Source organism: Dipteris shenzhenensis, chromosome 22 (genome assembly GCF_047967505.1).
Source record: "Dipteris shenzhenensis isolate YYH24624 ecotype China chromosome 22, Dip_SZ_1.0, whole genome shotgun sequence".
NCBI lineage: Eukaryota > Viridiplantae > Streptophyta > Polypodiopsida > Gleicheniales > Dipteridaceae > Dipteris > Dipteris shenzhenensis.
The window spans coordinates 43,272,048-43,283,985 of NC_141617.1; the positions used below are offsets into that span (position 1 = coordinate 43,272,048).

General features: G+C 43.6%; 1 protein-coding gene across 1 annotated transcript in view; it reads right to left on the reverse strand.

Annotated features, from left to right (window-relative positions):
* Positions 1-7,394, reverse strand: part of LOC147888137 (phototropin-2-like) — a 189,965-nt gene extending 182,571 nt beyond the window's left edge. Inside the window, exons 1-2 of the mRNA XM_087393295.1 lie at positions 7,025-7,394; positions 1,057-1,240 (exon numbers count right to left, since the gene is read on the reverse strand). Of these exons, the coding sequence (XP_087249421.1) occupies positions 1,057-1,240; positions 7,025-7,394 (554 nt within the window). The remainder of the gene's footprint in view (positions 1-1,056; positions 1,241-7,024) is intronic.
* Between the last annotated feature and the right edge of the window lie 4,544 nt (positions 7,395-11,938).

Consider the following 11,938-nt stretch of genomic DNA (forward strand, 5'->3'; position numbering starts at 1 on the left):
CGCTGATAATCGTTCCAAACATTGGTCTATCCCTCCCCATGAGCTGGCTGCACATCTGAAACATTCGAGGGAAAAGAACCCTCATCATGTGGCAACCCTACTGGAGTATGAGAGGTAGAGGGAACATCAATAGGAAAACCCAAGTCAACTAGCTGACCCAAACCAACATCCTCCTCAAATTGAATGATATCCAGAGGTGTATCATCATATGGAAGAAAATCTTCATTGCATGCTATCATGCTCAGCAAACAAGACATCCCTGCTTATGATTACTTTCCTTGTGGCTGGATCATAAAGCCTAAAGCCTCGGCTTTCAGTGCTATACTCTACAAAGATGCATTTGCTCTTATCATCAAGTCTGAGTTGGTACCAAAGCATATGCAATAGACAAACACTCTGAAATGATTCACCTGGGGCTTGTACCCATAAAATGCCTCAAAAGGCGTCTTGTCAACCAATGCTTGTGTAGGGCATCGATTCTAAATATATGTGGCTGTAACTATTGCTTCACCCCAAAAAGCTTTGGACATGTTCTTAAATTTCAGCATAGACCGTGTCATCTCCATGAGAATCATGTTCTTCCTCTATGCAATCGGATTATGTTGAGGCGTATATGGCACTGTTTTGTGATGTTTTATCCCATGCTCTTTCAACTACCCTTCAAAGGCATTTGAAGTGTACTCTCCTCCATTATTGGAATTGAGTGATCCAATTCTAGTCAGTCAATGCTCTCTTTGAACCAATTGAACACTTCAGATTTGCATTTCATGAGAAAGAGCCACGTAAACATAGTCATCAATGAACGTAGCAAAATACCGATACCCTCTATGGGTAGCTACATCATTCAGTGCTCCACAAACATCACTATGCACAATCTACAAAACCCTGTGTGCTCTTACTAAACCTGGCACATCCTTTTGGAAAGGTAGGCGATGTAACTTTCCAACTGCACATGCTTCACACACCTCTTGAGCGGGCAGCTGTAATTTTGGCAAACCTTCAACCATATTATGATTATGCAAGTATGGCAAAGCTCTATGATGCGCATGACCAAACCTGGCATGCCATAAATAACCAGGAGTTGCATACGAGACAACCAAAGCATGCTGATTATAGGGCTGAGCATCAAGCTTGTAAAGACCCGTGCTGGCCTCATAAGAGGCTGTAGCCACAATCTCATACCTTGTCTTTCTTGATCCTGCATTGATTATCCTCAGATTCCACGAGCATGTGCTGAACACTGGACATGGATGGAAACTGAAGTCAAGAACATACCAGACATCACGGATCTACTTTTTCTTTCCTAAATCCAGAAGCATGGGAGCATCTCCCACTCCTGTGATATCTTGAGATGCATCATTAGCACAAGTAACCTGCTTGCCATAAACAAGTTTGATTTCTTCAAACCATCCTTTCTTGTGAGTCATGTGCTTCGATGCACCACTATCTAGAAACCAAGTATCTATGGCAGCAAATGAAGAATCACCAGATGTCTGGGTGCCATCCAAGGCCTCTGTACATCTGGCTCTCCAAATGTGCCAAGAGGAAATGCTAGCCAAAATCTCCCAAGAGGTGTCCACTGAAGCATGAGAAGCTCTGAAGGGAGTAAGTGGTACATCCTGAAGAGAGCAGGGCTCTATCACCTGCCGGCGGACCGAGAGTGCCCAAGAAGAAGGCACACCGTCATAAAACACCTGGGGCCCAGTAAGGGATAACCATGCGACCGAGCCCCAAGTCATAAAGAAAGGGGAAGTATGAAAAATGCTGAGTATCCGAGCAACCCCTTTCCAAACAGTCCTCGCCTAACTGCAGTCCCAAAGGCAATGTCGCACTGACTCCTCTGCAGAATGACAGTGAGGGCAAGTGGGATCAGCCCCAAATCGTGATCTCCACAGGTTCACTGCAATCCCTCCATGAATGGAAAGCCAAAAGAAAAGAGTGATCTTTCTATTTTTGAGGGATTTCCAGAGCCTCCTCCAGAAATTTCTACGCAAATCTGCGGTGATGAAGAAGCTTTCCCAATGGGGAGCTCTGGAGGGAATCCAACCCCTACTGTTCAGCTAAAATCTCCTGGCATTACCAACCATGTAACGAAAGAAGGGAATCCCTCTCTCTCGGTGCCCATGATCTATCCACTCCCACTCTCCTGGGTCCCACTGCAAGCACCTGATAGGTGTACCTCCATATAACCACAACCTCCAGGATCCCAAGGCATAACCACAACCTCCAGGATCCCAAGGCCAAGAGCAGAGGGTCGGGATCTAAGTACCACTGCAAGCCCGCTCCATGGTCCACAAAACCAACAATCCTGACAGGCTGAAAGGCAACCTCTAGAAGAATATCATCCTTGGATGTAGAGAGTATACCTCCATTCCCAATGTCAAAGACCAGTGCATCTTCCCCGAGACCTCGAAGAGCGATCACCTGTAAAGGAACTGCTGTCCTTGAAAAAGCTCCCATCCAAGTGGTGGAAGTAATAGGCAACTCAAATGTCCATTCGATCGGGATGGCTGCATCTATTTGTTGAATCCTGCGTGCTACTCCTCTGAGATGACTCACGGACTGCAGTCTCTCATCCTCAGGTAGCCTGATAAAAGCCTTCCAAGTGCCTACTGTGTAGGCAGGGCCTCTCTCCCATTTAGACCACTGCATGTAATGGGAAGTGCCCAGTGGTCTGGCATGCTCGTCAAGTATACTATCCTTCCAAATGATCGGCTGCCTATCAATCTCTTCGACGGTAGAAGGTGGAATCCTTCGAAGAGTGTTCCTGAAGGTCCCCCAAGCTTTCAGGATGGCAGTCATGAGAGGAAAGGCAGGAGATCTGAGAGGGGCGGCAATAAAAATCCAGCGAGGGCTGTCCACCCAATCATCTCCCAAGGTTGGTGTGCAAGCCTAAATGCGTCCAAAAAAGAAATCCTTCCAAGGTTCCTGTCCAGGCATGAGTCCCCTCACCACCACCTTACAAAGCAATGCCCTGCACTGCAAGTCTAGGTCAATGATATTAAGGCCCCCTTCACATGTAGGGAGAATAATAGTTTCCCAGGCCACCCTCGCTACAACATCTACTGTGCCATCAAGTCCACTCCATAAAAAATTCCTGACTGGTCTAATAAGCTGAGTGATGCAATCCCTAGACCGGCACCAGCAAGAACACACAAACCAGGCGGTGGCCAAGAGAACCTGGTTCACTACCACAACTCTAGATGCAAGGTCGAGTTTGGCAGAGCTCCAGTCCTTTTACTTTCTAGTACTGGGGCAAACTGTTGTGCTGGAGAGATGCCCAATCTTACCTGGCATCCCAAATACCTGATAGGAACACCCCTCTGAATCCAGGAAAAGCCAATGTCAACTCCCCAGCCTGGAGTGTCCTCATCACTGATCCAAAAGCCAAAGGATTTATGCCAGTTAATGTGTGCCCCTGCAGCTGAGCAAAAAATATCCAAGGCTATCTGGAAAGAATCAAGTGACTGCGAGGAGGCCTCAATAAAAATAGCAGTCTCATCAGCCAACTCACAGTCAAGAAGCTCCTGCTCCTGTCTCAAGGGCAATCTCAACCCAAAAAGCTCAGCCTGAGATCTAAGGAAGATACTCATAGCTTCTGCCACAAAAAGAAAGAGGAAGGGGGCTAAAGGGCATCCCTAACGAACTGATCTAGAAATCTGAAACCTGTCACCCCTTACCCCTCCAATCAAAACCTGGCTGTGGGTTGATCTGTAAAGGGAGGCCACCCCTCTAATCCAAGCATCTGAAAATCCAAACCGTAGAAGAGTGCCCTCAAGAAAACCCCAATCTACTCTGTCATAGGCTTTCTCGAAGTCCACGAGTAGAACTACCAGCCTCTGCCCGCTCTGCATAGCCCACTCTGTGGCTTCCCAACAGGAAAAGATATTATCAAAAATGCTCCTGCCATGCACAAAGCCCGTCTGAGTATCATGGATGAGGTCTGGAAGAAGGGGCTGTAATCGGATGCTGATCGCCTTGGCAAGGATTTTGTAAAGAGTGCCCAAAAGAGTGATGGGTATCCAATGGGATACAAAATTCATGTTGCCACCTTTCGGGATAAGGTGAATGAGTCCCTCGGTCAGTGAGTTAGGCATCTCACCCAAGTCCCAAAAGCCCTGCAGGGCTGAAGTAATATGATCACCTCTCATATCCCAAAAGGCTATAAAAAAAGGAATAAGACCATCGGAACCAGGGCATTTGCCCTTATGAAGGGCGGAGATAGCAGTCTTGAATTCTGTGTTGGTAAAGCGTGTATCAAGTGCGCATAACATCTCTGGGGTGACCAACACAGGGAAACTCTGCCAAACTTCAGCTCTAGCCACATCTCTGGCCTGTGTGTTAGGATCTGCGGAAAGAAGGGAGGCATAGAAAGCTGTCGCTAAGTGCATGGCGGTCTCCGGATGGGACTGCAAAACGCCGTAAGAGTCAATAAGCTGCCTAACACTCTCTCTACTATGTCTGGGACCAAGTTTAGAGAAAAAGTGTTTATTGACTCTCCCTCCCATCTATATCCAAAAGGACTCCCGTGCATGGAAGGCATACTCTGCTCTTTGATCAAGCAAAATCTGCAAGTGAGCCCTTGCCGCAGCAAGGCGCTCCTGCATCCAAGCATCCGATGGTCGTCTCTGCTCCTCCCTCTGTAAGGCTGCCAACTACCGGCGGATACCAATCTCCCGCCTGAGTACCTCACCTTTCCGAGCACTAGCAATGGAGTGATAAAAGTCGCTGATACTGGCAAGTGCTGTGGCCACATGTGAAGGACCGGCCACCCCCCCTGCATGTGAGAAACCCAGATCTCCAACACTGCCTCTACGAGAGTCTCATCCGTGTATAAGGCCTATCCATATTCTTACATCTTATATAACGTGTCATTCTTTTTGCAGTTGTTTCAAGATCTGTCCTAATCAACTTAACTTCAACAATCTCAAGAAATTAGTTGTGGCTGTTTCCTTGCATAATGATACCACCTTCTTCTTTTCTTTTCTTTTGATGGGTGGAATACCAAGGGTAGGATCTTAACTCTCCTTTTTGTTCCTTGGATCATTGCTCCAAAATTGTCTCATCTTGACTATGTGGCAAGCTCTTCATATGTGATGTTCTTAAAGCAGATATTTCGAGTCTGCATTAGCCTTCTTTTTTTGCCTTATCATGGGCCGTAGGGGTTTGACATATGATGTTTACAGTAAACAAACTTTGACTTCACCAACGTCCAATCTGACCTTTTTAGTTTTGGCCCGATCAATTTGACATGGGGTAGTGATTTCCTTCTTTTTTAAACTATCTAGATCTTCTAGCTATTTCTAGAGTATGGGCTCTTTTTTGCATGTTGAAGCACTATATTCTTATAGTACTGCTGCCATCACTCTATTCTTAGTTAATCATTACCTCAAATATATGATGATCCCTAGCTTACAAGCATCACAACTCTTAGTCCTCAATCCCAACACTATTGTAACATGCTTTGTTTAGTAATTTACCCAAGCTAGCTTTCGATTATGTTTAAGACTTATTTCCTCGATCTTATGCTTTGTAACAATCATGAAAGAATGAACACAAGCCAAAAACATGCTAAGTAGAGGCCTTAAACGAGCAAGTGCATCCATGACATTATTGGAGTAAAAAACTACAAAGGTAAGGAGTGGACTTGACACCTTTTAATTGTTCCCTTGAAGCCTTTCAAGTTACATGTTGTTTAAAGAAACATTACCCTTGTACACCTCTAAGGTCGAACTACACCTAAAGAAAGGCTTTGGGGATTAAGGATATATAATGTTTAATCTTTCTTTGCAATTTAGAGCAAGTTTCCCCATCTTCGTGGGTTCTCATGGTGAAAAAAATAATTACGATGGAATAAAAATAAATAAATAAATAATATATAAATGCTTACATGTATTATATTGGGACAAGAGTCCATGTGAAGGCAACACAACGTATGGCCCAATGAAAAGACATCTTATGTAGTACAAATATCCATGTCCATTATAAAGGTAACATGTCAGTCTACATAGGGGCTTACTTTTAAGAAAGTTAATCTATGGCTCCACACGTCTTTGTTGATCTTACTTTTAGGGGTAATGAGAATTCTTAGGAGTTTTACAACTATGTGATCATTCTATGGCATGGTTGGGATTGATATTTTATTATTCCCAAGAGTCCTTCAGAACATGTGTTGTGGCATTACTGATGGTCAACATAAAAAACGATGCCCTTGCAATGTCGGGAGGGTGAATAAATCAAAGTTTGACTAGTGGTTCCTTCTGTTTCACATTAAGTTATGGCATGACACAAGATTACCTTTTATTTAAGTGTTGGCACAAGGCTCAAGGTTGCTAGAGCTGTTGTTACTATGAGCAATGTGATGATATGTGTGTGGTCGAGGGGTTTATAATTAGATCTTTGTTGGCGTTAAAATTAATAGAGAGAGAGAGAGAGATGGTTGCATACACAAATCATAGTGCATATTTTAATGTATTAAAGAGATGCAATGTAATATTCAAATCTAAACTTTTGTACACGTATCTTAGTGCATATTTTAATGTACCTAGGTTCAAGTTAAACAAAGGCAATGTAATATTCAATATTGTTGTATCATCCCAAAAGGTGAACATTAAAAGGACCTTCCCATGACAAAAAGGGAAAGGTATCGTCAAAGACAGCTCGAGTAAAACATTTGTGAGATACTATTGATTGTGGAAGGTGAAGCAGTAAGCAGTTAGTCTGTCCAAAGTACATCGAAGAAGGTAAACGGTAGGAGTCTGAAATTGTGGGATGCAATAGTTCTATAATCTTGCTGCTTTTCCTATATTATTTGAGGAGCTGCAGCTATCGCCTCTCATAGTTGTATGCAACCCTCTTCTATATTATTTGAGGAGTCTGAAATTGTTATCATAGTTGTATGCTAATCCTCCTCGTTTTCCTATATGTTGTGATGCTAAACTTGCTGCTTTTTATATTATTTGAGGAGCTGCAGCTATCGCCTCCACCTCCTCCCTAGAAATCGAAGCGGATTCGATCCCTGTACCATTGTAGCCTTTCGTCGCTTCAGATCCCCTCTGTATCTCCTGTATTCGTACTTCATCTTCGTCCTTACCCATTTTGCCTTTTCCATCTTGCTCCTTCAGCTTCTCCAGCTCTCCAAGTAGCTCCTCTATCAGCGCATCTTGGGTGTCCTCTGGCCAGCCACCTCCTTCGGCAGCCGCCCTGTCGGGAATCCGATCAGCCCGAACTTCTGCTGCCGATCCTGATAGCTGGAGCCTTCTGGCGCCGCCAACGGAGAGCAATTTATTAGACAGGGAAGAGCTGAGGGTGATGCCCAACTTGAAGTAGGCGACGAAGGCGGCAGAGGCAAGCAGGGTGGCTGCGATGAGAAGCTGCGATCTGGGGGGAGCCATGGCTTGCAATAGTCGAAAGGCAAAGAGTTTTTGTCCCTCGCCAGCCTGCACAAAAGGCACAATATTCCTCCATAGCTCGCGAGGATGGGGTAGGCCAGCAACCACACCAGCCACGAAGCAAACACTATCTATGTGAAAGACACAGAAATTAACAGAAAAGCTAAATTTGCAGTTTTAAGCTTAAATAAACTAAAACGAGTAGCTTGACCGGTCTACGACAGGTTAGAGACTCGCTCCGTTGAGTTTGAAGGTGGTAAATTGACTTTAATTAGAAGAAATAAAATTTCAACCCTACTCATCGCTTGGATTGGCTCGCTCAATCTTGGTACGGGACAATAAATGCAAAGTATAGATGGTCAACCTCTAATTTAAATATATGGTATTTCCATATTTGTATGCCATTCATCTTTCAATTAAAGAGGAATTTTTATGACACAAATTTCTCATTTACATTCTAGGCCAAGAGGAGAAGTTGAACGTGCACACACACGCACACACACAGTTCGACAACCGATGTGTCGATGACAATCGAGCAGAAGTCCCTACGAATAAACAACCAAAGAAATCAAATTAAATTACACACACACACACAATAAGAGAGAGAGAGAGAGAGAGAGAGAGAGAGAGTCATGGCAAAAACTCCTTCGTGCAAAAGATGGATATCGTGGCCAATATTGGTGGGCAAACTTTATGAGTATGGTTGTTTACGTTCGGATAATTCTGAAGGACAATTTGCAAATAGATTTCCACTTTTCGAATCTGGATAGTGTTCTATTTTTGGGTGACGTACTTAAAATTCTTGTATTGTGTCGTGATTTCTCAAGAAACATTGAAAGCATAGAATCTTGGCTCGTGTTTATGGGTGATTGCAGCAAAACAATGTAGTTCACATGTGTCCCTGAAGCCGTCCATGTGTATGTTTAAAAAATGGAGCTATTGATGGGAAATTTGATGCGAGGAGAATGAAGTGAAAGGGGGACCGAGATCTAGATTCGCGACTCAGAAGGGACGATCATGAAATTAAAAGGTACATTACAAAGATTTGTGCGGCTATAAGGGTGTAGTAAACATCCATGAGGCTAAATCTTTTTTATGACTAACTAGTGGACTGATTGAGCAGAGGCGTTGACCAACCGCTTGCATTATGCTCTAGAATATGCATGGATAAAGATGTTAAGATCTCTCTTTATGCACCTCAACTTCTAACATCAACTATGAGATGTTCATCATAGCCTTGATAGTATATATGCTCAAATCCGTGAACAACTGAGTTGCCTTGATCGGCCTCATGCATCCATAATTTGAAATTGCAAGAAGCAGGCCACACACAATTACACACACACACAGAGGGCATTTCAAACAACATGCGATAAACTTTTTTCATGCTCATACAAAGCTCCAATCGAGGGTCAAAATATTGACTTGGAGCAACAATTGTATTTCTAACCCTACAAATATTTATATTGTATAATATTTATATTATATAATATACATTACATAATGTATAGTATATCATATATATTATACATAATATAATACAATATAACATATATTATCTAATATAATATATTATTTATTTATGTCTCCCTCTCTCTCTCTCTCTCTCTCTCTCTCTCTCTCTCTACACACACACACACACACACACACACACATGTAGAGACATAAAATAAAATAAAATAATATATTATAATATATAAGATATATATATATATATATATATTCAATTTTATATAATATACTAGCTCTTGATAAATAAAATCCATTAATTTGTCCTTGATTGGCCCCCTTCAATTCTTAATATACACAATTAACCTATCACAATCGTAATGCTACCTCTCCCCTCCACGCTACCTCTTCGCATTCCCTCTCTCCCTCACAGCTCTCTTTCTCTCCCCCCCACTCATCCCTGCACTCCCTCAAGTCTTGCCTTCCCCTCCCCCCTCCCCCTCATGATACTCACTGAGGGCAGTGGAGGGAACCTTTTGGAGACAGAACTTTCCATAAACCTCATGATCCATTAATTAAATAATGTTGTGATTAACCTCTATAACCTTAGCTTAGCCACTGAATCGTTCACCACGACTACTAGTACTGATGCTATTTTTTTGATCATCGTGGTGACATATTAAGTTTTATATAATATATAGTCTAAATCTCTCTCTCTCTCTCTCTCTCTCTCTCTCTCTCTCTCTCTCTCTCTCTCCTTGCTCTCTCTCTCTCTCTCTCTCTCTCTCTCTCTCTCTCCCCCCCCTCTCTCTCTTTCTTTCTATCCTCCCTCCCTCCCTCCCTCGCTCCCTCCCTCCTCCCCCCCCCCCCTCTCTCTCTCTCTCTCTCTCTCTCTCTCTCTCTCCCTCTCCCTCTCCCTCTTCCTCTCTCTCTCTCTCTCTCTCTTTGTTTCTCTCTCTGTCTCTCTCTCTCTTTGTTTCTCTCTCTCTCTCTCTCTTTCTTTTTCTATCCCCTCTCTCTCTTCACTCTGTACTCTCTCTCTCTCTCTCTCTTTATACTCTCTCTCTCTCTCTCTCTCTCCTCTAGGTACTCTCTCTCTCCGCAGTGCATCTCAGACTGTGCAAACATCAGACTATGTGCGGGTCAGACTCTGCATGTTTATTCCACTGCCAGTCGCTCTTTGACATGTGGCTTGACTAGGCCGCCTTTATGAATGGTCCCGGGCCTTGGCTAATGTGTCAAGTTGACGTGATGCTGCCATGCATCTAAAGTGTGCTGCTAATCTACTAGTCTCTGCCCCCTAGCATTGAGCATTCAACAGAGTCATAAACTGCTCAGGATCGTGTTTGCAGCACGTCGACACGTGGCCCATTTTCAAATTGGGTGTCAACTTATCTCACAGCAGTGCCATGACACATGGCGCATCGTCAAACTGCACGACTACACGTCAGTGCATTTCATGGGTAGCGCCATGACACGTGGCGAGACATCACGGCTTTTATCCTAGTGACGACCACGTGGCGCTAGGGCACGACTGTCCTCTTGGACCCTAGTGGTAGCCTCTATGCAGTGTTGCTACAGACTATTATAGACTGCTATAGTGCAAGCTTTTCCCGAACCTCCAAACCTTTGAACCTCCATTCTTCTCCTTTCAAACCTCCAAATGAGTGCCACGTTGGATAGCTCACCACATGTCCTCCTCTTGTGCCTCTCACCCTCAATATATAGTAAGATAAGATGCCTTCACCTTCTATTGACTTGTGGCAAAGGTATACTGATGGTTCTCTAACTTGAAAGGTAAAATAATTTCTTTTTTATTTAAGGGACCCATGTTAGGTGGAAATTTTTGATTGGTCATTGAGACCTTCTTCCCTAATTGCTTGCCTTGTTTTATCCCAAAAACCTAAAATTCTAATTAGACGTTTTGGCATTTGGGCGGCGATCTTTCTACTAGATACAACCATGTCACAAGCCTTAATCCCATATCCATTTCCCTCCTCCTACCTGAGTCCCTCATTGCCTGCATTTGCTATGGCTGTTGTGCATAATTGAGCGCTTCAATAGATTTGGAAAAGTCGCCCCATGATTGCAAATTTATGGGACGAACAAAGTCATTGCACAAGTCAATAGAAGATGAGATTTGAGCGATTTGGGCAAGAAAATCCTATTTTTGCTTGCCTTTAACGAGCCGCCGGGGACCGTCTCACCAGAGTAGAGGCTTTTCATAATTCCCTGTGTGTGACTATTCTCCTAGTGCCATTGCTTTTTGCTTTCTAGGGAAAAGCATTGTCGTTGGTTATGTGGTTTGGCGTTCTGTTTTTATGTTAAATTCATGGTCTGTCACATCCTCGTGAGGATTTTGACTTGCAACCATTAGTTGTTACATCATTTCTCTTCACAAAAATGAGAAGCTTCGATCAACTTGTGCGCAAGCTTTCCGTTCTGTAAGCTTCAACAGTGTCAAGTGCATTTCCCCCCTTCTCATGCCCCTCTTCCTCATCGCCTTGCCGAGCCTCTCGAACACTACCATCGCATACCCTTCTCCCGTTCCCCTACTATAATGTGTTCGTAAGACTATTATGAAGATGAGGATGTCTTAGGTGCCAATCTCATGCATCGAAGCTATCATGAGCAAGCAGTAGCTACTGTAGCAACAAGAGCCCATGGACCTATAATGCCAATTAGCTAGAATTCGAGGAGGATGTATCAACCTTGCTTTTTCCACTCCTATCAACGAGCTGTCCAAGTTGGTCGAGTTTGCAAATTCAGCATACACCAAGGCATATTTGAGGCTCTGTGCTCCACCAGTCTATTGTGTCTCTTGCAAGGTGAGCTTCTATCCCAGGGCTCGATAATGGAAGAAGATTCTAAACATTCAATTCCCTACTGAATGTCTGGAAGGTCACCGAACCTGCATACAAAACATATTTTGAATTGGGTACCACTCTAATGACACCATGTTATTTTTCTTCCCTTTGTCCGATCAATGAGGATATTATAGTTGGGCTAGTCGGATGAGGAGGGTTGTGGCAGACAGACCTAAAGAACAATCAAGCATGGAAGACAAGGGAATGGTGCAGTAGGTTACGAAATCGGAG